The 26,821-nt window shown below is 50.7% G+C and overlaps 1 protein-coding gene across 1 annotated transcript in view; it reads right to left on the bottom strand.

The window, feature by feature from the left end:
* Positions 1-13,496, bottom strand: part of FGF18 (fibroblast growth factor 18) — a 72,984-nt gene extending 59,488 nt beyond the window's left edge. Inside the window, exons 1-2 of the mRNA XM_074838340.1 lie at positions 13,274-13,496; positions 12,961-12,997 (exon numbers count right to left, since the gene is read on the bottom strand). Coding sequence (XP_074694441.1) covers positions 12,961-12,997; positions 13,274-13,305 — 69 coding nt within the window. The 5' untranslated portion in view covers positions 13,306-13,496. The remainder of the gene's footprint in view (positions 1-12,960; positions 12,998-13,273) is intronic.
* Between the last annotated feature and the right edge of the window lie 13,325 nt (positions 13,497-26,821).

Raw genomic sequence — 26,821 nt, 5'->3', positions numbered from 1 at the left:
AAAGGCTCTTCCTCCACCACAGCCAGGCATCAGCCCATACCTGCCAACAGCCACGAAACTTTTCCTTCCCCAAAAGTTCTTTGAAACACATTCTCAAGCCCTATTATCTCTCCTGTTTATACCACACTCCCTCTATTATCAAGAAATCTCCAAGTAATTTATAAGCCCACAAGCTCCTGCACTAACAGGGCAATAAATCACATTTATATACCCCGTCACCTACTGTTCGGAGGGCTGCGGTGCCGAGCCTGCCGGCCGGGCGACCACGGGGCCGGGTGAAGCGAGGCAGCAGGGAGCGGCCGCTGCCTTCCCCAAACCCTCCACCCTCTGCAGCACATGATTTGTTCAGAGGAGAAGGCAGTTTTGTTCCGCATTGGCCAGATGTTTATTTTTTAAGTATCTGGAGAGGATTCCAGCCTGTGTCCTACCTCACTGTGTTTTCCCCATCAGACACCACTACAAGCACACAAAAGAGGGTTTTCTTTTTACAAAATGAAACCAAAGGAGGAGGATGTTTTTGGCTGTTTTCCTCAAGGAAAGAGGCTGCCCATCTAATAATCCCTAAATGGGCAGTGGGTTGTTGGGCTTTCATGTGTGCCTCTGAGCCTCCCCTCGCCGTGCCAGGTCGCTGGTTTTCTTTTCCATGGAGTTGCAAAACCCCTGAATAACAAGGTTTGTGCATGGAAGTGCTGACACAAACCTTAACTACAGCATCCTGAACATGATACCAGAATAAGGACGCTCCCTGTGTGGCCCAGCATATGGATAAATAAAGCATTTCAGCAGCCAGCGACGACAGATCATAAACCTCCACGAGCATAAATACCAACAACAACCCAAAAAGATTAGAGGGCTTACGGGCGAGGCAGGCTGGGATGATTTAGAGTTGGGGTGGAAGGGTCATTATTGCTGAATAGGTGGGGGCGAGCGGGCCAGAGAAATCAATAAACCATTCTGCTCCCAGGGAAGGAAGGGGCCACGCTAATTGTGCAAACACACATTTTCCGTTTGAGGCTGGAGATCTCCGGCTCACCCAACATGGATGGATACAGGGAACTTGCACTGTCTTGCTGAGAAACAAGGACTTCACCCAGAGACACACGCCCCACAGCTCCATCACTCAGAGGAGAGCTCACATAAGCACCTCACTGGGTGCAACTCGCTGCTGGAAGCAGCTTCAAATGAATGCAGATCCAGGCAATGTTCATCTCCAGCTCCATTAATTTCATTTTTTATGAAGTTAATATTTAGCTGGGATAAGGATCTCAGTTGCTTTCAGCCTCACTGTCAAGTCAGAGCTTTTCCAGCGCCTGGTTCTAGCACCGTACAACCAACTGACAGATCCTGCCAGCACTGGTTATCTTCAAGCACCAAAGACAAGCTTTGGGACCAGCTTCACTCCCGATAAAATAACCACATTCTCAGGTTGCCACGTCTGCATCGGAGGTGGAGGTGGCCCCAGAATTAGCCCCAACAGATCGCTACAGTGAGAATGGACACAAAGCTTTGCAGTCGGGTTTCCAGGCACACAACTGCTGAGCCACAGAGTTCAAAGGCGACAACAATTCCTCCTTTGTCTCTTCTCTCTTCTCCTTCAGTCCTCCCCATTCCCAATTCTTCCACCTTTTTTCCCCACTTTCTTTCTAGGCAACAGAGCAATGATGAAAGGCACCAGCTTTGGAGAGTGAAGCCCCTTTATAAACAGAATAAATATATACTATACAAATAAGTAACTGTACCTAATGGTCCAATGTACCTAAAAGCCCATCTTTGGGACATACCGCAGGAGGTCATTCAGGGAACCAGTGGGCAGTGGCAATGCCTGTCTTTCCCATGAACAAACCTGAGCTCACAAGCATGTAAAGGTGCAGTGATGATCTCCATTCCCAGCTAACCAGAACTGTGAGCTGATGCTGGTGGTAAAAGTACAGGAACCTGCTCTGGTCCCTCTGCATAAGCCAGTCTCCTCCTCTGCTGCCTTCCAAAGATATTTAAAGAAAATGCTCTTTATATCAGTTAATAAAATAGCTCAAAACCTGCCCAGCTCATGTAAGCTTACTGCCTGCAGTTAAAGGATTTCAACTTTACTTGAGATCTTGAGTTTTTAAAATCAGTAATTTCATCTTCCCTCCAGATATAAATTCCTCAATAGTTTCACTGTGAAAATATTCCTAGAAATGGACAGTTCTGCTGCTCATGTACTAAAGACTGCACAAAAAAAAAATAATCAGATTAATATTGAGCCTTATCAAAAGTATGGCATAAACCATGTGTTGAATTTAATCCAAACCGAACTGTCAATCTGCCTTCAGGATCAGATATAACAAACATGTGAGCCTAGGGCCAGAAATGAAAAGCACAGTTTGTTTTCTAATAGAAGATTTGTACTGATCTGTATTAGCTGCGCTCCTGCGTGGAAATCTTTACACTGCAAATGCCAGACAAATAGGATTTCTTATCTTTCTGCTTTGTTGAGTTAGGAAGAAGTTTCATTTGGTCTTAATTAACTGAGAATGCAGGTTTCCCATTTTCAGGGAACAATTCTCAACAGTTTTTGGAAAATAAATCCTTTTTGAAACATTTTAAAGATGAGGCTTTACAATCACCTTCCGAGGTTTGGGGTCCCGCATCCCCACGCAGCTTGTGGGTACCAGGCAGAGTCCAACACGCTTGGCTGCACCCATCACCAGTCACCAGCAGTGCGAAAAAATGCTGCTGGGGGGACACACGGAAAGGAGACCTTATGACATGAAGCTGGAGATTCCCCAACAGCCCCTTCTTTGAACCACCAGCAATGGTGCCCACAGCTCCGGGATGCTGGACAGCACTGTTCCTCGGTCCAGACATCGCCGTCCCCCTGCTCTCCAAGCATCCTTCTGCGAGGGGACCTGCAGGAGCGGGCCAGAGCCCTGCAGGCGCCCAGCACACAAATAGGGCCAGTGAAGCAGTGCGAACAGTTCCCCGTTTGGTCTGAGAATGTCTATAGCTCCCGTTTGGTCTGGGAATGCCTACAGCTCCCCACCTCCCCGGGCCCGCCACCCGGCTAACAGAGCAGCTTTGCAAGCTCAGCCTTGCTGGCCCTGTGTCAGAGTTAGCAAAGATTTTCTTTAGAACTGAAACCCCACAACTTAACCTGGTGTTGTTCAGCTTCTTGGCACACACAGTGATGGTGCACGCTGGGGAAATCAGGCTCCCAGAAGGAAATGAAAACTGCACAAATTCCATTTTCTCCTTTGTTAAATTCAAACGGCAATTAAATTCATATTACCTACTCTTCTAACATAAACAGCACAAAAGCAAGTCCTCTGTCTCTCTTTCAGACTATTCCCATTTATTTGCTCCCTCTCCAAATCAGCCAGCGCAGCCCAGCTGGCCCAGGAGCTGGAGGCACCGCAGTGATGCTCACGCTAACGGGGTCAGGAACGAGGAAGATGCTCTCGGGGTGCCTCAGAGCAGCCCAGTCCTGTCCCCCACCTTGCCAGTGCTTTGGTGGCTCTGCTGCACCTACACAGGTTAGGGGGGCAACCCCAGCAAAGCACTGGAGCAGGCGCCTCATTCACCACATCCACATCTGCAGGCATCTGCACATCTCTCAAAATTCAGCCCCACAATCTAGCTATCATTTTTGCCACAAAATGGTCAGTTTGGCTTGCAGGTCAGAAGAGTTCTCTCGTAGGGACTGAGATAATGCTATATCGAACTCACAAAATAAATACACAATATAAGCAGGGCAGACCCTCCACGCCTGCCCTGCAGACCATGGCTGGGACTGGCCAGTGCTGCCGGGCAGAGCTGCCCTCACTCCTCCCTTCCAACCTGAGACGTACCAGCTTTGCTGATCACTGAAAACCCCAACGTAGAAACACACACGCTCCCTTTTACACTGCAAAGTCTTCCATCCCTGACTGCCCCGTGGTTAGACTGGCTTGCCACACAGCAGAACACCCGACACAGAGTTTCACATTTAATTTCAGGTGAAGTTTGTAGAACTGCCTGTTCCCCAGGATAAAAATGCCATGTGTACACAGCATCAAACATTATTCCTGTAAAAGGCCCCAAAAATCAGACCTGCCAGTTTTACTATTGATTGCTGGGGGGCTGTTTGCTATTCTGATCTCAGCTGGTTGGAAGTCTCCCCAATCACCGCGAGGTCATGACCACGGGGTCAGAAACCTGCACTACATACATCATAATTTATTTTACAGATAATCAATACTGCACTGCACCATGCAATCTTACAGTACAGCCTCACATTGAGGGACTGATGCGACTCATACAGGATTGTAACCTTAAGGCCTGGCAGCTTAAAGGGGTCAAAATCGGCTTTCATTTTAGAGTTGGAAATCATGGCTGGAATTAGAGTGCGCACCCCACTCGCTGTTAGTTTGTACATTCCTATAACCGAGTCCAATTCTACCTACGGTTTGAATCCAAGTTGGGAATGTAAGTATTAGCATGTGCTCAGGTTTGTATCTGACTATTTGATGGGAGAAGCCCAAGGAGCAGCACGGTTCATGGATTGCCCAGGGTTTGCAGGGAAGGAGGTGACCCCAGTCCCACCTGCAGGTGAGGGAACCCCTGTGATCGCAGCACCTCAGCACCAGCTTCCCAGACCTCTTCAAATGGGTTAATAGCAACAGAGAAGCAGCAAAATGCCTTTCTATCAATAGTGTCCTTCATCCCATTTTCTAATTTATATTCCCAGGGCTTCATATCCCGCCAGCCATGTGCCCATGGTCACCCGGCACGCATGCTGCAAGCCCAGTTATTTACCAGGCTTGCCACTGCTTCCTGCATTTTTTCTGTTAATTCTGGATTTCTGCAGAAGAGCAGCTCGGGGTATTCCAAAAGATACAACAGCTTTTTAACAAGCTGTCCTTAAAAATTATGCCAAAGATATTTCCTTTAGCAGGAAAGAATGGGATTTGAAACATACAGCAGGAGAAAAAGGAACCGGGAGGAATAAGGAGTGCTGGAAATACCTTGTAGGAAGAGCAATCCGGTACCAACTGCTGCATTCAGTATTTGTATCCATGCAATATGCAGTTCCCTGGGACCTCCACCAAGGTTTAGCATTCATCAATCTCAACGTGATTTGGATTATGAACATCAACAGAGGAATCACAGGGCACAGCCAGCCCCTCACCACTCTGCTTCCCCTCAGAGCTGTCCTCCCGTTGTTTGCAGGATCAGGCCCCTCAGCCTGGCCACCGCCTGGGGCTCTGCCTCTGCCTGGGACAAGCCCCAGCCCCCCCAGTTTGCTCTGATGAACCCAGGAAGGCACTGTCTCACCTTCCATCTCGGCATAGGGCAAGCCCGAGGGCCAGGCTCTGTCTCCCCTCCCATCATTACCGGCCATGTGGCAGTGAGCAGGACCTGCTGGACTGTTCCCCACTGCCCTCTTTCTATCCCATTTCAACTGCCCCCCGAGGCTGGGGCTGTGATTACCCAACACCAGAGTCTCAGATCTTCCCCCTTTCCTCCCAGCTTGCCTCCAAAGCAAAGTTCACCTCAGCCAGCATCACCAGCGGGCTCGACGGGCACCCACTCAGCTACAGCCACAAAGCAGAAACACCACACTGAGACAGGAGCTACATGCAGTTAGATGCTGTTACTGCACTCTAAGGTCAGTATGTTAAAGGCATTTCAGATTTCCTGGCAGCACGACCCCTTTTCCACTGGCTGCAGCAGAATAAAGCAGATAACCTCCTGAAAAAGCAAATGTGTGCAGCGAGCAGGGTGTGAGTGGAGTTTGGCAAAGGTTTGGCAAAGTGCTGTGCCAGGGGAGGATGTGCTGTGACTACGTGGAAAACTCTGCCCTGTAGTTTAGCTTGAAACCCAGCTGTTTGTGCAGGCAAAACAGGCAGGGAGGTGTCGAAGCACTGCCTGGGGAGCCCAGGCCCGCATTGAAGCAAGCTGGTGAGCCAACGCCGGGGGCACGAACCCCGCAGCCTGCCCCTGGCCAAGCGGGGAAGATTGGCACGTCAGCTCCCACCCACCGCAGCCCCCAGCACGGCAAGGAGCTCGCACAAAGGGAAACATGCAGACCATGACAGGCTAAGCCTCCTCCTTCCTCTCTCTGTTCCCCTTTCTTTCTCTTCATGCTATGGTGAGGCTGCTGAATGCCAATAGGAAAATACTTTGGCAGAGCCAGACGGTCTTTTCTATTTTGGTTTTTTTTTTTCTTACTTTTCCTCCAGCTGCTTCACTGGATGCCTAATCCTCCATGGACATCTGGAGAGGTACCAGGACACAGAAGCGACATACCAGGTAGGCAGCGTAATGCACAGCTTTGCATAATTTCTGGTTGTACCTGCTGTTACGGCACAGTGGGTGATCAAAACACAAAAACCCAGGGAAGGAAAGAAAAAACCACAAGGTTCAGACCTGTCAGGGCCGCAGATTCCCATGTGGAAGCCCCCCTGGTCTTAGCAGCAGAGCATGGGAAGGTCACGCTTTGCAACAGAGCATCTCTCTCGGCAGCATCTGGGGGGCTCCTGCCTGCCAGCCCTGTCAGGGCTGTGCACCTCCCTGTGCCCACGGCTTCCAGCCCCCCCAGCACGCATGGTGTGACCAGAGCAGTTTGCAGAGACGCTAGGCAAAGGCCCTGGCCTCACATCTCCCTGCCCAGGCACCAAGAGCAGCCACTCCTTTTTCTTCCTTTTTAAATCATGCTGTTCCCTGAACACATTCTTCACCTGCTGTTATCACATCTGATATCTAAAGTCTCTGTATCTGGGGAGAATCAAAGCGAAAGCAGCTATTGCTCAGCAAGTGTGGAGAGAGGACAGTGCACAACAGGGGTTTTCCCAGCTCCTAAGGAAAGGAAGAGACCCATAAAAATACTCCCAAGGATCCGGGAAGTAGCATTATAGATCCAAAACAATTATTTTCAGCCCCAGGGGAGTCTTTCTCTTGAGCTCAGACTCCTGCAGAGGAGGGAGATATCCACTCACCCGCCTGACCAGCTTGACGCTATCAGCTTAGGGCAAAATCAAATATTCTGAGTGGCCACCTGAGTCCCCCCCGATGCTGTTCATCCTACCTGAGCACCCAGAAGCCCTCAGCAGTCACTCCCGCCTCCCCCTTGCCAAAGGACCTGCCACCAGCTGCATCACCACCTCCCAAATGCACTGGCAGGGCTTGGGAAGCGTCACCCTTTGCCCATTCTGCTCTTTTCTTTCCTGCCTCGATACACTATGGGCAAGCTGCTCTACAAGCATAAAACAAGTGGGGTTTGAGCGGGCACCCCTCCTGAAAAACCCAGCACTGCTCCAAACCCAGCTTGCTCACCTCTGTCCAGTCTTGGACATGTCAGGTGCAACAAGGAAAGCAAAATAGAAATGAAATATAACAACCACAATGCGTCCAGCTATCTCAAACGGGGGAAATCTGAACCCTGCACCTATTATTCCCTTCTACATGCTCTCTTCAACAACACCTGAGTCGTCTGTTACTCTGAAGCATTTTGCACATCTCTGAGAAGTCAAACTGCAATGCATGCAGGTGTGCAGGTCAAAGCCTCCAAGCAGCAGCTCTGCTTTGCTGCCCATTGCCACAACCCACCCCAAAAAATGCTTAAGCCCCCCAAATGCTGAAGGAGTTCACTTTTGTTTCTGACTGACTTTATTGTTGCAAATTTTCCTGCTAAACATTGTTTGAGGGGTCTTCTGACAGAGGACCTGTCCCAGCACATTGAAGGGCTGGGGACTGTGGGAAGCAAAGGCAGCATGTGCCCAGGGCAGGCAGCCAGCAGCCACTGCGGGGGGCACAGGCTGCGTACCCCCATCTGTGTAGGAGCAAGACCCACATCTGGACTCACTCCATGCTAATCTCAGTCTCGATTCTCCCATAGGAAACTCATAGGCTTCCCCCCTCCAGCCCAGGCAACTGCTCCAATGTGTCTCCTCTTCCTCCACGAGCCTGAGCTCTCCAGAGACTGGGAGGCAGAAGCAAGGCACGAGGGGCAGCTTCAGGACACAACACTTTGTAGACCGGTGCAATGAGTCAGCAGGGGGAATAAAAATCCCTTGTGCCAAGCAGCACGGTCGTTTCCTGGAGAGCAAGGGGGTTTTAAACAGGAACAAATGATTTAATGCGCAGCCAAACCCTGCCTCTGTGGGTCGCAGACTAGCAGAGTCACACGAGCAGGCACTGCATCTGCTGCACGAGCCCAGCAGCAGCACAGACCCAGAGCCGTGGAGCATCTCATCAGCTCCAGCCCGTGATAGGGTCATGCACTTCATCAACATCACTGAACTCCTCCTCCTCTAATTAAATCAAGCTTTGCTTATGTAGTTTCTCTTGTCTTCTCACTGCCTAATTATTAAATTAGCTGTGATCAGAAAAATCAACAGAAAACTTCCCAGCCTTTCCCAGACCACTTTTGCCATATTTTGTCCTTCACAGCATCACTTCTACAACCTGTGTGCTAGCAGCCCCACACGAGCGCAGGGTGGGCCAGCTCAGGCGGGCATTGCAGCGCGGCAGGAACCACAGTGAGACAGGGCTGGAAAGTGTAACTCACTTCAGATGTTCTCATGGAGGAGCGCGACCTTCATCTGAGGGGGTTCAGACACCCTCGTGGAGCAGAAGGCAGGTGCCGGCACGGGGGTGCTGTGCTGAGGACTCGGTGGTCCCGGTCCAGGCTGAGCGGAGATGGCAAGCACAGGACCTGCCAGCCTGGGAGCCGCAGGGCGCCGGGCCCCCGGCGAGTCTCGGCACGCAGGGCTTTGCCGCAAGGAGCGGAGCTGTACGCTGCATCGAAGTAGCGCCCGCCCTATCCCACAGCGTGGGCACCTTCAAGAGCGCTGCAGTGATGCCCAAGTCCCAGAGCATCCGCCCCTGGCAGCACACGCAGCCTTGGCCGCCATCTCAAGACAGATGCTCGTGTCACCCCAAGGAGGGGTGGGCAGGTGGGCGCCCATCCGCAGGGAGGGTAGGCATGAGAATAACCCCGCTGGGGCCGCGCGGTCCAGCACCCCGCCTTCGGTGCCGGCCACCAGTGCTGCTGCCAGGAGAGCGAGGGCAGGACGAGCAGGGACCCTTGACTCCAGCATGACTTCATGCCTGCAGAAGGGGCGGCCAGAAGCCCCGTGGCAAGGCAAGCTGGACTGTGACAAGGACCACATTCTGGCTTGTCCACAACGGTGTCCCCAGCGCCGTTTGGTGGCACTCACATCCAACCACCCCTGGGGAGGACGGCTGCGGAGGAGCAGACCGGGAGAGGGGAGGGAGCTGCTCAGCAGGCTCACGCCTCTGACATGTGCTGCGCGCAGCTTCGCCAGACCGCAGGATCTGGCTCACTGAACGTGTGGAAGCAACACTTCTCTATGTCTCACTTTACAGAGCCCCAAACAATAACGGTCTGTCGCTGCACAGGAGCTTAGGAGAAACATAAGTTGCTATTGGCATGGTGCACAGCAGCCTTCCTCTTACACAACACCAGCAGATGTGAAAATAGCCCGGTGCTGCCTTGCGTGCGCTTCTCTGACCTCCTGTTTGCTTCTGGATCAGATTCCAAAGCTGGATCTTAACCTACAAGAGCCATAAAAGCAAAGGATTTGGCCCTATCAGAGACCTCTTCATAATCTAAGACAGATGAACTTCATGTAGAAGAACACGCTGAGGTTTATCAGGGCAGGGAAGAGGCTGAGGCAGCATCAGCCTCTGCTCTACAGCACGGCCGGGGCAGCCCATGCCGGCTTCAGCCCATACCCCAGCTGACGATGTGCTGGAGGTGGCCCAGAGGCAGAAGAGACAGAAGCTCTTGCAAACCAGGGCAGCACCCAAAACCTCACATCCTACTCAGCCTACACCGAAGCTGCCTCCAGCCTCCACTTGACCCGGAAAAGGAGAACCTCTGAGCTCCCGAGGTCCCATGTCCCCAACCCTGATGTCCTAAGGGCCACCAGGGCTGCCAGAGCCAGCACAGCATAGGAGATCCCCTCCATCCACGCAAGGTTTCTCGCCTGCATGAAGAGCAGGGACTGACTCCAAAGCTAAACCCAAAAACGCCCCGGGACGTATGGAGGGGAAAAGCACATGGAGGACAAATTGCTCCTGGAAGTATGAGAAGGCAGCAGGAGAATTAAACTGAAGGATGCTAAAGATAAGTGATAGAGGGAGAGTTTAGTAACCAGCGGTGAAAGGGCATCCGTAAGAACAACCTGCATAAATTAATATCTCCAGTGTCCCCAAGGATATCCAGTGTCCCTGCTGCCTTGGGGACTGCAACAACCCCAAGCAGCAAAGGAACATCGCAAGATGCAAGAGAAAAAAACAAGACAGAGACATTGCTGCCACGGGGGAAGGGACCGCAGAACGAGCTGTCCTCCTCACAGCCCTGGAAGGTACAGGGCTGCTCTCATAGCGTGCCAGCATGCAGCCACCAGCACCTATCACCTGCGCTCCAGCAGCGCTCCCCTCTGACCTTCCACGTGCTATTCCCAGGTGTCCCTTGGTGGAAATGTCACCCAACAGCAAAGACCTGGAGGAGTCTGACTCGTCCAGGAGTCTAAATCCTGCTCCTAAAAGCTCCCATCCCTTTGACCTCCCCATGGTCCAGCCTGGGCGATGCCTCTTCGGTGCTGCCACAACCTGCCCACAGGTGACACTACACCCCGCGGGGTCACCTACAGGTGGCTGCAGAGGTGGGCTCGGGGTCTACAAGAAAGCTTTTAGCCAGCAGCTGAGCTACCATACCACCTAACTGCAGGCAGCATGCACGCCAACGCACCACAGTCTTTGTACACAAGTAACTAATAGAAGATACGAAATAGCGAGATTCTGAAGTATTTTACTCCAGAATACCTCCAGCCCCAACACATGCTGGAGGGATTTTTACCTTTGCATGCAGAGCCACAGGGTAAGAGCAGCAGAGGAGCGTAACTCAAAGACTAACACATGGGACGACCCGCTGATCATGGCTTGCACGGGAGGGTGAATGGTGGCCTTAGAATATAATCCATTTCAGGCACTCTTAAATCTCCCCAATACAACACAGAGCCCTTTAAGCAAAACTAAACAACTTCCTTTAGCCTAAATAAATATTAAACCTAAGTGATGCATTAATTTACTCCAGTTCACCAAAGGCTAACTCCTACCCAAACTGATCATTATAAAAGAAATCCTATAATCCCTCGCTCCCATTCAGGCTCAAAACATGTAATCCCGTGAATAAATCCAGAAAGAAAGTGTAACAAAATGGGCAATAAAAACTTACAGCATTCACATCTTTTCATCTACCATTAATACTGTAAACACTCACTCGAAGGCCCTTGAGTATGACTAATCTAATGTTTTGGCTCCCAACACTAATCGCCGAAAGAGCTCGCCTCTCAGTGTAACACCCAGCGCGATCTGCTGCCCCTCCAGCCGCGGCCCAGGGCACCTCCGCAGCGCCCATCCGCAGCGGATCCTGCCTCAAATCCCGCAAAATGCTGCAAAATCAGCACGAAATGGAGCAAGTATGGTTCTAATAGCACCAGAGCGCAGAGCTTTTTTTTTTTTTTTATTATTTTATTGCTTTGGAAGCCTGCAAGCTCCAACTGTATAAATGCCAATAACTTCCCAAGTTTTAAGGCTGCTGAAGTAAGAGATCAGATTTTAGCAAGTGCTTTCCAGGCAGCCAGCCAAACTTTTTCTGATTCACTAAAAGCACCAAAGGGAGGGGGAGAGGGAGGGGGCTGGAGGGCTGATTAACTTCAGTTACCGCACAAGCGCAAAAAAATGTCTCCCCGCTGCAAAGGGTGCCGTTGCTGCGAGCCCTGCGCAGCCTGTTATTCCTCGGGCTTGAAAAAAAACCAAAACGCACCGGAGAAATACAGCAAACGCCTTCCAACCGCAGGGTAATTTACAGCTGTGGATCCTCTCCTGATGAGGAGGCTGCTCCGCCGAAGGGAGGCTCTGCTGGTGTTAGGTTCGAGCTGCAGTTTTCAGAGGGGAATGAAAAAAAAATGTGACCGGGGATTTTTTTTTCAGGGGTAGGGGAGCAGGGGCTGGGGCTGGTTTGGGTTTTAGCTTGGCCAGAGGGATGGAGCCCCCTCCAAGGCTGCAGGGCTGTGCTTCTCCAGGTCCATCCCTCGCTGCGGTCGGGTACCTGTGACAGGGTGAGCAGGTGCAATCCGGGCCAAAGCCCAGCGCGGGGCCAAGAGGGTGGCACAAGCGTCCCCCAGCCCCAGCGGGACGGGGGGCTGGACCCGCCGGGGCAGCGGCACCTGCTCTGCCCAGCCCCACAGGTGGGTCTGCTCCGGGATGCCCAGCCAGAAGCCCCATCCCAGGGAGCTGCACAGTCCCGGGGCTGTTGGGGGGCAGCGGGTGTCCCGGCACCCCCAGCCACCGTCCCCGTGGCGCGGGCACCCGGGCTGCAGAGCCTCGCCACTCAGGGTGTTCCTCCAACCGCTCCATTCCTGCCGAGGCAGGATCAAAGGCAGGATCTGACTTGGACGGCTTTCTACTGAATAATGGGGAGGGAGCACGCAGCCTCCTTCTCCTGGCTAGGGAAAGTCGTGTTTTTCAAAGTATCAGTTTTTGGGAGTAAGTTCCTTGGGAGGGGAGGGGGGGGGGGGAAGAAAAAAAAAAAAAAAGGAGGGCGAGCAGGAGAGCGCCTGCTCTTCCAAGGCAAGTGCATCAATCAACATTGTGCAAGGAGGAGAGTCCAGCACTCCCTCTCACATCATTAGCCAGGCTAATGCACTCCAGAGGATCCCGCTACGGCCGGCTACCGGCGCACCCGGCTGCGCCCCGGCCCGCGCCCGCGGAGCTCGGCGAGGGGCAGCCCCTTCCCAGCGCAAGTGACACTCCGGCATCTGGCGCGGGGATCGGTTTAATACGGCTATAAAAACTAGACGGGAAAAAAGTGAAAGCCCTAGCCAAAACTGCCTGGCACTCCGAGGTCAGCACGCCGCCTTTGTTTCTATTTTACAACCAAAAGCAAAAGAGGACAGAAAGGACACGTACCTGTACCTGAAAGCACAGCAGCAGGAAATGTAAACATCTGGAGAGGAGAAAAAAAAAAAGCAACAAAAGATCAAATGATGCGGTAAAATGGTTAAAGTTGATTTTTTTTTTTTTGCTTTGTTTTTGTTTGCAATTCTTTAAAGGGCGCAGAGCGATGCTCTGCTTATAAAAAGGCTCGGGTCCCGATTACCACCTGATTGCAAGGAAAATGCAACCGGAGCCTCCAAAATAAAAGTTTAAAAAAAAATAAAAACAATTTTAAAAAAATTTAAAAAATAATAAAAAATATTTTTAAATATGCCATAATCCTTACAGGCAAGTGCAGGCTGAGAGCAGTGAATACATCGCTGGGCGAGGAGAGGGGGCGGTCAGTGGCTTCACGCTAGCGGAGTGCAGTTCCCCACCGCCGCCCTGACATGGGAGCGATCCGGCCGGCGAGCTCCGCTCCGCGCCGCTCCGCGCCGCTCCGCGCCGCCGAGAAGTTGTGGTACCGCCCGCTTTGCCTCCTCCGAGTGACTCGCTTAGGCATCAGCTCTCCTCTCCCCCTGTCTCTCCTCCTCCTCCTCCTCTCCCTCTCTCTCTCTCCGCCTTTGGGGGGGATGAAGGTGCTTATTGTCAGTAACTTCCGATCATCAGCAAGTGCCCCCCCGCCGCCCCCCCGGGCCAGCCCTGCGAGGCGGATAAAGCCTCTCCGCGGCCCCGCGCCCGCACAGCGCCGCCGCCGCGCCCCGCTCCGCGCCCCGCTCCGCGCGGGCGGCATGGCGATGCGCGGGGCGCGGAGCGGGAGGCGGGACCCGCCCGGGCAGCCCCCCGCGGGGCTGGCACCGCCTGCGCGGATGGGGCACCGCCTGCGCAGCCCGCCCGGGAGGGCAGGGGCGGCGAGGAAAGTATTTTTTTAAAAAAAACAAGGAAAGGAAAAAGAAAAAGGGCGGGGGGGCGGGGGGGGGAGCGAGAGGGGCTGCGCCGCTCCGGCCCCCTCCGCGCCCTCCCCGGCCCGACGGAGCGGGCACCGCCGCTGCTCGCCCGAGACGCGAGGTGAAAAAAAAAAAAAAAAACCAAACAAAAAACACCAAACCACCAAAAACCCCAAAACAACCACCAAAACCCAACAGACCGGCTGCTGCCGCTGCCCCCGCGGCCGGGCTGCCGCCCCGCTCCGCTCCGCGCCCCGCTCCGCGCCGCCGACACGTGTCAGCCGCGGCCGCTCCCCCCGCGCTCGGCCGGGGCGGGGGGCGGCGGGGGGCGGCGGGGGGGGCCCGGCCCGGTGCGCTCTTACCTCCGAGCGGGCAGGAGCGCGTCCCGGCCCCGGCGAGCCCCGGGCGGGCAGCAGCGGGGCCCCCGCCAGCCCCGGCGCGGCCCCCTGCGGGCCGGGGCACCCGCCCCCGCCGGCCCCCGGCCCCGCCGCCGCTCGGGCAGGGCCGGGCCGCGCCGCGCCCGCCCGGGTCCATGAGCCCGGCACCGCTCCCGCGGCGGGACAGTGACACCGGGGTCAGGTTGTCGGGGTTTGCCCGGCGCTCCCCGGCCGCGGGGCCGCTGCCCGCCCGGTTCGGCACGCTTCGCCTGCCCTCCAGCGGCCGCGCCGCCGCGCCGCACCCCCGGCCCGGCCCCGCCGCAGCGCGCCGGCAGCCCCGGGGACAGCCGAGCGGGCTTCCCCCTCCTGATTTTTTTTTTTTTTTTTTCAGGTAAAGAAAAAAATTCACACGCTGAGAGCGTGCGGTAACTCTTTCCCCGTCTCTGAAAGCTCGTTTATAGCAGACAAAACGCCAGGAACTGTTAACCTCCACGCATAGCCTAAGTCTCCGAAGAGCGCCTAACGTCAGTTAACACCTTATTAAGTGAGAACATAACCATAGCTCATAACTCCGAGCTTTCCAAATTCTCCACTCGAATAACAGCGCACATCGGCGCAGCGTGTTGGGCCCTGCTGCTCCCACATCTGTGGGGAGCGAAGCGCTCACTGCCCCCGTGTTCTCAGCCACAAAGCAAGCAGCATCTTTCATCCCCAGAGTCCATCACTGGAGACCCTTCAGACAGCAAATCACAGAGTTTTCAGGCCCAAGAAGCACAGAAAACATTAAGAAGTTTGAAAACAGTGACCAAAGCAAGTTCTTACAAAACCTCCAGCACTAACTCACGTATTAGATATATCTAACGGACTTCACACTTCTGGTCTTACGGATCCACAAGTTAAAAAAAAAAAAAAATCCAAACCACTGTCAATTACTGATGCCACCAACATCAGTGGCATCACACATCCCCGTCACAGCGGGCCCATGGCACCTCACCACAGCTGAAGGCTGTTTCCAAGGACGGCCAAGACCATCAGAGCCACTTTCCCGAGCCCTGCACATTGAACTCACCAAGATGCCCACACAGAAACGGTAGAAACAGAACCTGGGGACTCGCAGGATGAGAGCATTTAGCTTAGATGTGAAAATATTCAATATATTCCTAATCATCACCAATGTTTCTTTTCCTTGAGGCAGTCTGGGTGTGGAGGAACCCAGTGTACACCACCTTCTGCCACTGGGCACTGCTCAGTCACCCACGGGCACGGCACAGCGTGGGGTCAAGCCCAGCATTTCCATGTGCACCAGCCCATCACCCCGCTAAATCCAGTATCTGCCGTCCAAGGAGACCCTGCACAACACACACAGCAGTTCTGCAAAGCCGAAAGGCAGTAACTCCTCCCCAACACTTGCAGCTGCTCATAGTCATCTGCAAGCATGAGCTTTGATTGCTCCTTCTCTGCTTTCCCGACCTCTGAAACTCAGAGCAACCAGAAAACTAATCTGAGCTGTCTCAGAAACAGCCCCAGGGCAGGAGTTGGGCCGTGATGGGTTTCTTTGGCCCTCCTTAGATAGTTTTTCCCCTTTAACTCTTCTTTAGGCACAAATGCAAGGCCGTAAAATCAGTCTGTCATAAATCACATGCCGAGGGGGAAGATGGTAGAGGTTGGCTGTGGGAAGCCTGCATGGCCTCTCCACCCAAGGGAGAGCCTGAAAAGGCCACCAAGTCTCCCGCAGATGGCCAGCGCACCACAGACCGCACCAGACCAAGGATGTCATCCTCAGCTGAAATCAGATTTCTCCTGCTGCACCAACAGCCCATGTCACCTTTCTCTCTTCCCAACCCCAGAATTATCCTTGAGGAAGCAGGATCCGTGCAGAAAAGGAGTACCTGAAACTTGGTCCCCACCCTTGCCATGACAGTGCCAAGCTGCTGCACCGTTACCATCAGACATCAGGTTCATCCTGCCAAGCCTCAAAGCTGAACCTTTCACACAGGTGACATTTTGTGCCAGCTGAAAGCATCGTGTTTTTCTCCTTCCACGAGTACAGAAAATTCAGCAACTGTAATATGGAAGTCAGGATTTCTTGGTGAGGTTTTCAAATCCAAAGCATCCCACACACGACCTGCCCCCCTTTCCTACGTGAGCACAGCCTTGAGCACTCTGAGCACATCAGCTGCTCTATGTCACCAACATGTGGGCTGGCCTCGAGGACCTCAGGGTCTTTAACTAGGACAATGTTTTACACCTGCACACCCCAGTGATGTAAATAGTATCTAAAGGGAAGTTCATGGTTCGCTACTGTGTGCCTTCGGAAGACCAGTCCGATGTCAAAATGCCATTGGCAAGCGCTGGGGAAGAGATGGAAGTCCCTACAGCGGCCACGAGCACCCATCCCACCACTTTGGGGCTTTGCATCATGGCAGACCCATCACCCACCTCTGAGAAAAGGCTCCTTAGACAGCGACTGATGGCGTTGTCCAACACCCAAGCCAGCCCAGGGCTGCTGCACCCAGACGGAAGCAACATGGCTATAAAAGTAATTTGTGAAGCTGCTGCTAACGTTTATAGTTTCAGTTCCCCCAACAACAGGGAAAACTACAGCAGCTACAGCACCTCAAACAGTGAGAACTGCCAGGGCAACACCTGGGGGGGTGTTTTAAAGTGGCCACATTGGATTTTTCTCTTTTCAATTATTAAAACATTTCATTTGCAATCGCCCATGAGTTCTTTATTTAAACTAGATCCATGCTTTGTGCCTCGATAGTCTGACAAAGCCCTTTAAAATCCCAAGAGTTACCTGAAGGATAATACCAATATTAAGTGAATCTCAGGCTACCAGCCTTGAAGAACACAGCTGAGCACAGAAAACAGATGAGGTAGCTCACATGTATCTGTGGCAAAATAGAAATATCACTTAGCTGCATGTTGTTATGAAGATACGTGAGTGTATGTGCATATATATATATTAAGAGCTCTGTACCCATGCCTATTGCTTCTCTGCTGAAGGCTGCTTTTTGATCTGATTCCCAACACAAACCCAGCCAGCACAGCCAATGCCTACTGGGAAATGAACACTTTTATTTTAAGCTGTTTATTTTCCATAGGGCATACGTGGGGCGCGAAGGCCAGCGCAGCGTGCTCCTGCAAGCTTGACGTTCACAACATTTTATTAAGCCAGACGCAGGCCAGGTAGGGTCTCTGCACTGCAGGGCGTTCCCTGGGATCTCCCAGGGTTACTGCCTTTCACTCACCCATGCAAATGCCTGAATTAAGACTATGTCCTACAGTGCCTTGGTGGCTTATTGGATTAGTGACTGCTCTTCAGCAGCTCCAATCAAAGTCTGAGCAGCATGACCTTTTGCTTGTAGGGCTGTGAAGGTGCCCCCAGTGAAATGAGTTTCCCTTGCCCTGCTCCAGTGGTCCATATCACCCAACGAGCAGACATTTCACAGAGCATGAAACCCATTCAATGGGCCCAAGGACTTAGCAGCATGCTTGAGCAGGAAACCTTCCCACCCACTGGATGTCCCTTTGGAATGTGAATGAGAAGCCGGCAGCAAAGGCCAGCGCAGGATCCGGCCCCACTGCACCTGGCACACTGTGCCACCGGGGACCTTTCTCCTTTAGATCCAGTATTTAAAGGAAAAAGAAAAAACCCAGGCTGACATTTTACAAAGACCAAGCTCAGCTCTACATCCCAGCCCTGTGGCTGGCAAGCAAACCAGTGCACCATTTGCCTCTGTCATCTTCTGCACCTGAAACCTTGGGTCATTTCAATAAGCAGTTCTTACTGAAAATCAACTTGAAGAGCATTTCTATATTTTAAACCCTCAGTAAAAGGAAAGACAACTTTCAGAAGGGCTGTGGTGCATATTCTGTCTTTATTCAGTTTACACACAAAAAGGCAACTTCATCCCAAGGTAGGAAGGGATTTTAGAAACACTTCTGGTACATAGCCTGGACAGACAGAGAGTGAGAGGATGCTTCGCAGTTACTGCCATTTGACAGAAGAGCCACCTCAAAACAACCCTGAACTAACACCCAGGAGGACAGGACTTAAGCCTTAGCACCATGACATTCAGCCACAACCTTGCAGAAAGAACATGGTGAAGAGCAAACTGTCAGGACTCGGATTCAGCCAGCTACAAAGTGCCAGGCTAAAACCCTGATTTGAAGCACTGAAAGCACAACACACAGAGCCATATATACATGTATAACTTGCATGAAAATTCTGAAAGCAATTTTCAAGTCATCAGTGTGGTAGGTGGCAGCATGGCCAACAGCCCTGCTGGTACCTATGGGCGAAGAGAGGGAAAGGCCGTACAAAAGGTGAACAAGCTAAGCTGCAATTTCTAAATGAAAAACGCATTCCCTGAGACAGAGCCCTGCAAGCAACTGCACAGGAAAGGTGCTTAGAGCAGGGCAGGTCAGAGCAGCCAGGAGCAGCAGACATGGACAGCTTTTTTGCTTTCTGCAGCCCTCTTCAGCCCCTAACGCTGCCAACGCACCCCGTGATGCTTCCCCCGCCTTGTACAGGTAGCAGCAGAAAGCAGCAGCTCCCTACTCCTGCGTCAGGATGGTTTGAACGCAAGAAGAGCACGTGATGATTTGGTGTTTAGCAATTTTGGTGCTTTGCACCCATGGTTGGTCCCCAGCACCTTGCTTCACCACGAGTTGTCAGACAGCAGCTGCGAGGCTGGAAAGCTGCTAGGTGCTGGTGCTCAGCCCCTGAAGCTCCCAGATTTCACTGCATACCAAAAGGCATAGGGAAGGCTCACTTATCAGTTAACTCCAGATGGAATTTAGATTTTAGCACACTGAAGTTTCTCCCTGGACATAAACAAATCATGTGTAGGGAAACAAAAAGCAATCCAAACCATACGTCATCAGCTTTTACACTGGGATTTCACCAAGCCCCGAGACAGATGAAGACCCAGGGAGATCAGCACAGACCCAATGTGTGTCTGCAACTGCTCTGCTGGTTGCCTGGACTTTGAAAATGCATGGAGGCATAGGAAAGTAACTGAAAGGCATAAATACAGTGAAAGCAGAAATGCTGAATTCCCACACCAAGCATCTGAAACACTAAATCAGAACATACGTAACACATCTTTCCTTTACTACACTAAAAAAAGAACCCAAAAGAGAGCTTTTGCTGCTGGCTGCCTTATGTTCACCAAGTTTTTAGCTTGTGACTGTTGAGCGGTGCTTGATAAGCCCCACAAATCAGATGCCAACCTAGAACATGTGAAGGCCATGCCACGCCAGCCAGTGGGGATGGCACCGGGAACTAGAGACATTAATCCTGCCAATACAGAAGCATCAATCCCATGCGGTGACCCAGCACCTGGGTGGGTTAGGGCCTTAGTCAAGAGACCTGAGGACTGGTACAACTGAGACCCAGATGTGGCATGACCCCATCTTTTTAGCAAGATGTACTTGCTATTTAATAGTTGCTGGGAAGCCCAGCTGGAAAGAGGTGAAGGTCTCTATCTGCAGCCTGGATAAAGATAACACATCAGCATTAAGGAGAGAATTGCTGTGAGGAGTGACCTGAAGTCTCTTAATGGTGAGCAAGAGCTGGAGCCCTCCCTGCCATGACCAGAGGAGGCCCCTTCTGACCACTCCTGCCTTCAAGAATGAAGACTGAAAAAGCACATAATGCATGCCAAATATAAACAAACATAAAGTAACAGGATAAGGGAATACTATAAATAATACAAATAATAGGATATCAAGCATGGCAGCTTTCATTCTGTAGCATTAATAAGAGGGGCAACAAACTGGGACAAGCCTTCTGTGGACTGGAAGGGGAGGGAGCTGTGGCAGGGCAAAGCACAAAGTCCTGGGAGGACAGAGATGGCCAGGAAATCCCAAAAGCTGCCACAAGCCAGCCCAGTGCTGCAGACAGGCTGTCCCAGCTCCAGAGAGAGCAGGGGTGCCCCCCCCAAGAGCTTCTGCAGCCAACAGCCCTTCCTAGACCACTGGGGAAGAGGCAAAAGCAGTACCTCTTCCAGCTCCAGACCATATGCACGTCTCACGGCCCCATGCAAAAGGATAACCCAGCATGCTACAGTCCTTGCTGTGATGTGTATGATCACTTCGTAAGAAAAAAGAAAAAACTAACAAAGCCTCTTATTCAGCAGCCAGGGTTTCAAGATTTGCAAAGTTTTTTTTCCACAGAAACACCTCCTGAACTTCCATGGGATTTGGGAACTGAAACCTCAGATTCCTCTGAAAGCTCCAGCATACTTGTTAAATAAATCTCAGTGCTTTATCAGTAGAGGAATGAAGAAAACAAAAGCACTGAAACTGATGGACATCTCAAGCTAAAGGAGAGACAAGTGGACTAGTGCCATTCCCCGGGCAGCCTATGTCCACTACCCAGGGCTCCTCAGTCAGTGCATGCCCCCACCCCATGCCCCGAGCCGGGCCACCCCTGCTCTGGTGTCCTGCCTGTCCTGCACAGGGAGGATGCTCACAGGCTTTCCTTGGTCCCACCACCCAGGAGCATCGCAGCTCCTCTCTGAAAGCATATGGTAGCTGCTTGAATGCTTCCAAAGGGAGGCAAGAAGAGACAAACCTCTGCAGACAACCCTACACAAACCAGTGGGAAATTCCACTTTCCAGTCTTTTCACTGCATTAAATCCTAGGGCTTGGCTTCTTGGATTTATATCCCTCCATGGTTTCATTTTTCCCTAAAAAAAAAAAAAAAAAAATCACAAGCTGTTAAGCTTCAAAACTTAGTATTTCCTTAACTCAGAGCTTTTCAGCTCAACAGCTCTTAAACATAAGCCTCTGACTGAAGTCTCCTGAATTAAGCTGTCTCCAGTAAGTCACCATCTCAACCCCCTGCAGAGCCTCCTTCTCTCTGGGACAGCTCATCCCTCCCCACACCACCACCACAGGCTCCTGCCCACTGCCTCTGGGATGCTCCAGGTGCTATCTCAGGCAGGACCTCACATGGAGGCTGCACGACCACATGTTCCCACCGCTGGCACGTGCCACCCCTGGGGCAGTTCAGGGTTGATGTACTGATCAGTCACTGATCAACTGGTGTCAGCCTGGACCTCTCAATGCCCTATGTCACTGTCCTTAGCCATGTCACAACTGAATGAGCAACTCACGGTGGGCCTTGAGACAGACACAAGATAGCTCTTTCTGAAAACAACACTGGAAAAAGCGCATTTCTACTGATCCTTCTGAAGAGGAGCCATAGGCCACACCTGGCTTCAGAGCAAGAACTCTGAAAACACCACAGATGGGTGTGTCAACATCTTCGCTGTTTCCAGAAAAATATACCCAAACACAGCTTTTTTCCTGGAAAATCAGTGTCACAGGTCAGAGAGACATCTCTGAAGGTCATTCTCCTGGGGCATGGACAAGCATCTTGCAGCCCTACAAACAGGTAAGGCTGAAAGCTCTGTCGGCTTGGAGGTACAGCAGCAGGACTGGGCTTTTATCACCATTCTTCACCACGACTGAAATGAAGGCACCAGTCTCTGCTGTGCTCTCAGAGACACTTCGCCAAGCAACACAGAAGGGGAAACAGATTCATGTCGGAGCACCAGGTTTGCAATAGTGTTTGAGCTTTTTCTAGAGACTGAGAGCACAAGACTAACCAGAGAAGTCAGTGCTAACAGCAATGGGTAGAAAAAAATGGGGGAGGAACTGATAAGGAACAGCAGTAAGACAGAGAGAAGCCTGAGGAGCAGTGACAGACCAAGTCAGTAAGAAGGCTGTGTTAAGATCTAGAACTAGGAACGAGTTGGAAGGGACTATCCAGAACCATAAAGCTAGAGGGAACAAGTAGAAGTACCTCTCCTACTTTGAGGCCCTAAAAAAGAAGGCAAGATCCCCCAAATCTTCCTGGTCCTCCTGTAGTCCCTGGAGATCACAAGGGCTGGGACCCTTCTTCAGTACAGTGATCCCATGACATGTTATTGCCCTTAGCTAGGAGGGGTGGGGTCATTTAGTTAAAAAGCAATTTCCATGTGGAAAACTTGAAGGAAATGCTTAAAAGTATGGGGAAAAAAGGATTACAGGGCAGGGAAATGTCCTAAAGGCTAGAGGTGGCCTTATTACTACATGGAAAGGTTTATCTATTAGCTGTCCAGTGCCTCAGTGTCCACACACATTCACATACAGGGAAGAGTTAAAGCAGCAGGTGCTATGGGAAGCAACACTGGGATGATATATACTCTCACTGCCTCAATAGAGCGTCATCTGTGTCACTGGAAGTCTCTCAGCAAGGACACTTTTGGCAGAACATTACAATTACAAATAATGAGAAAGAAGTTACATGAATCAGGCATGGATAAAGGTGGCTATGGCAGTGAGATGCCAAGTACCTCGACAAGCTACAATTCGCCTTCAACTCTCCCTGCAGTTATTTTTCATTTAAAAAAATCAATTAAAAAACCTCAGGCTTAACTTGAAAACAGCTTCAAAAATTTATATCCTTGTTCAAGAGGAACTAATTTTCTCTTAAATTCCGAGTAAGTCAACAGAATTTGACTGGGATCAGCAGGCTTATGGCCCCAACAGTTAGTTGAAGGGATCTTGAGTAAGACTGTAGGACCTTTCTAACAAAATTGCTTTCAGTTTTAAACTGTTTCTAGTACCAGTGTAAACCAAACATGAGGTCTAAGATGAACCACATCAATTCTGGTTTGAGGGGCCTAATTATGTTCCCTCCTTTTGCCATTTCCTATTCAATGATGCTGATTTCCATTCCCTCTGCTGGACAAGCCTCTGGGCAGCACATCACTGCCTGCGTGGACACCTCTGGAAGTGGCAGGCACTGTTAGAGGTCCCCTGCCGAGGGTCTCCATTTTTCCTATTCTCTTTTGACCCTCAACCTCCTTTTTCCTCTTTGATTCATTGCCCTTTCTCATCCTCTTCTCCCAGGATCCTTTTCGTATAAAGGCTCTTCTGGCTTGTTTAGGGTGAGCTGATAGAAAGAGGTGGGAGAAGAAAGTTTCTGAAGTAAGGAGCAAAGTCATCATCACCACACAACTGACCTCAGGCCATGCATGCATACAGTTAAGAGTCCAGTAGTCTCCATGGAACACTTACATCATCTTAATTAACGTTTCATATATTTGATCTATTTATTTGGTTCAAATAAGGCATGGCTTAAAATCAGCTCGCGTAACAGACAACCCAGCCAGCCACTGAAGATCTGGTCCAACACAACACACAGAATTGCTCCTCAAAGCGTACTCTAGACAAACACCCAGCAAGTAGAGAGCAGGGGATTCCCTCTGCTGTCTGCAAAAGGAAGGACAAGCCAGGCCCTTTCAGGCACACCTCGAAGTCCTGTACCATTTCACACAAGCTCAGCTCTCCTCATTCAGATTACAAGAGCCAGGACTCAGACGAAGCAACCGTTAATAAATACCAGATCACAAAACCTCCAAACCTCACTCAACACAACCAATTGCACTTGCTGCTGCTTGCCAGCACCTACTGCCCGTTAGACAAGGCCAGGGAATAAAGGCGCTCCATCTAACGCTTAGCTCCAAACCACCCAATTCATTTACAGCTTTTTCTATGACATTTTGTAGGTAGGATGCAGTCTTTCATTCCCCTTTAGGAAAATGGAAAGAGGAATAAGGATCTATGTGCTTGTTCCACAGGAAAAGAGGAAAGGAAAAGTTGGGAGAGTTTGGCTGCTCGTCAGTAATGGCGCATTGGAAGGAGACAGGACATAGCTTGGGGTATCTGGGTAAGATTTCTAGAGGAGAGGACAGAGAGCGTGTTCCAGCATGAACTTAAGCCCCTGAGGGACTGTCTGGGTGGCAAGAAGCCCAGAACCACCACCCATCCTGGCCCTGTTTTCCATTACCTCAGCCCACACACACTCCCTTCCACCCTCCTGCCAGCCATGCTCGAGTTCTTCCTCTCCAAAGGCTGCAACAATTGCTGAGCACAGGCAAAATAAGAGCTCCATACTCACCGTAGTGCTTGGGGTCTGAAACACCATTTTGGCAAGCTAGTTTGAGTCACGGGAGCAAACAGAACCCTGAGACAGACCTAAGGTGGCCACAAGCACTTTTCTTGAACACCCCAAGGCAGAAGACACAGACCAAGACCTCCCGAAGCTGGAAAAGGTGGTTCTACTGCAGGACAGTATCCTTCTATTTTCACTTCCTCTGAAATCCCATGTCTAGAAACACCAGACACAAAACAGATATCCATATGGAGCAGCTGCATCTGCAGCAGAGCAGTGTGGCTCCACACCCTGCGTGGTCCCGCACACCCGCTCAGCCTCCCCCTTGTCCTGCGCAGGGCAACACCACCAGCTCCCTGTTCGCTGCAAGGAATGAAGCACTTCTGGGAGGAAACAAAGCATGGAGAAAGCAAGGAGAACAAGGCAAGGCAGCAGGGGGAGAAATTCACGGAGAAAGGAGAGGCCAAGGGACAACCACCCGGAGAGGCCTTTTACCATCCTGTAAAGGTAAGGAGAGTCGTTTCCCCATGGTAGAGCGAGCCTGTATTTGCACTGATGCACTGGACTACATACCCCCCCCCTGTCCAATAAACCATTCTCAAGGACCAGGACCACACAGGCTTATAGCCCTCAACGTAGCTATCAAAACCTACAGCTTTGTTGCAATCATGCCGTTATTACCATGGTAATAACATGTTCCAACTCCACAGAAAATCAGGACCAGTACTTCAATAACCCACATCTGGTATTTGGTATCTTCTCAACAGGTATTTTCACATCTGAGCTTAAGCTGATTTTTTTTTAATTCAACCTTTGAGTCTCTGTTCAAAGAAGTCAAGAACTGGCAGCTGCATGTGAATATCTTAGAATATACAATGGCACAGCCCAGCAGCCCCACGAGTCATCGAACGGCCAGTCCCAACAGGAGCCAAGCATTTGGAGACAAGACTGGCAGGAAGGGGCGAGGCCTGTTCCTGGGAGGGATGGGGCACACAGCCCCACAGCCAGGAGCAGGACAGGCTGACCACTGACCACTTTTCACAGCTAGAGCTGTAGAATGTAAACTGGCAGAAAACAGAGCAACCAAGCTAACCCAGGCCAAGTAAAGTTATCATTTTTGTACCATGATGCAGATGCCTCATGATGCTTAATGGCAGCCTGACAAAGATTTGACTTATATTACTATACCTTGGCTTCAGCACAGGAATACATTTTCCTCTACAACTGCCTATACAGGCTCCATCTCCCCCTTGCAACCCTTGTGCCATGTAGCTACACCCCACAGACCTGCTTTGGTCAGTGACCTATAGACAGGCAACACCCCAGCTTTTCTTAAAAGTTTAATACTCAGAATATTTTATTGGCTGGATAGCCTCTTACTGAAATTACTGTACAATTTTCACTTGTTTCAGCCAAAATTGAGGGCAATTTGCTTAAATAAGCCTGACTGTGCCATTAGCTCTATTTCACCAGGGAAATTTGCTCTCACTTGTGCATATGACATCATCTATTGACATAACCCCACCAAAACAGGCATTTCAAACCCTTATACTCTGCCATTTCACATGCTGTAATTATACTCAAGCTTAAATGAATCTTTGACACTAGACTTGCACTGTGTTTCGCTTCTCTGCCATGCACTTTGCTTGGCTTTGTTTTTCCAAGAAATACTTGCTTTTGGAAACTTACATTGGTTTCCACCATGCCCAGAATCTCAACTATAGAAATTAAGGTTTTTATAATAGCAAACCTTAAAAGTATTTCCAGTGACAATTTTACAAACCACATGTACATTCTGTTTGTAAAACAGCTTGGAAAAAAAGAACACCCAGTAAAAAGAGACCCCATGCCCAATTAGCACAACCCAGCAAGATTTTACCATATCTTGGAGGCAACTGCTGTTAAGATCCCAACTGTGCAAGTCCTTCAAGTGGGAAGAACCTCAACCTGCTAAAGCCTGCTTTAACGCCTTTCTGTTCTCAAATAAGGTATTTCTGCTGTGAAAAACAGAAGTCAGTTGCATTAACTCTCACACATAGCAAGGATCAAATAAAAGTTTAATAGTAACCATACAACTGCTTAAATGTTTTCTTATTAAGTATTCTTTCCATCTTCATACCATTACTGCAGTTACTACACATAGACATAGCATTCAAGCATTTGAAGTGATTCTGCCCCTCAGAGGAACAGCAAAGCCAGCAATTCCCAAATCAAAAGTATTACATTTTACAAGTGGAGACACAAGCCCTACAAACTCAGTTGTTAGAGAGAAACCATAAACCAAAGAGCAATGAAGCAAGTCAGAAATTGAGATGCAGGAAAGGCTGTTTTAGGCAATTATATAATTAGTGGTCACTTCCAGACAAGAATAAAGCCCTGCTTACCACTTAAGTCTTCTCACCAATCATCTGCTCAGTAGCTGTAAAGCTCATGGAATTGGAGTTAAGTTGTTTTTAAAGTTGACAACATAAGTGAGACTATCCAATGTGTACTTGGTAAAGAGAAGTAGCTAAAACACTTCGCAGTAGTTCCCCTATGAGAACTTCTAAGCCCTGTTATCTTCTGGGTTCAGTACGCAGACTACCCCCAACCCATAAAAAAGAAACGATAG

This window comes from Strix aluco, chromosome 13 (genome assembly GCF_031877795.1).
Source record: "Strix aluco isolate bStrAlu1 chromosome 13, bStrAlu1.hap1, whole genome shotgun sequence".
Lineage (NCBI taxonomy): Eukaryota > Metazoa > Chordata > Aves > Strigiformes > Strigidae > Strix > Strix aluco.
This window is presented reverse-complemented; position numbering and strand designations above follow the sequence as displayed.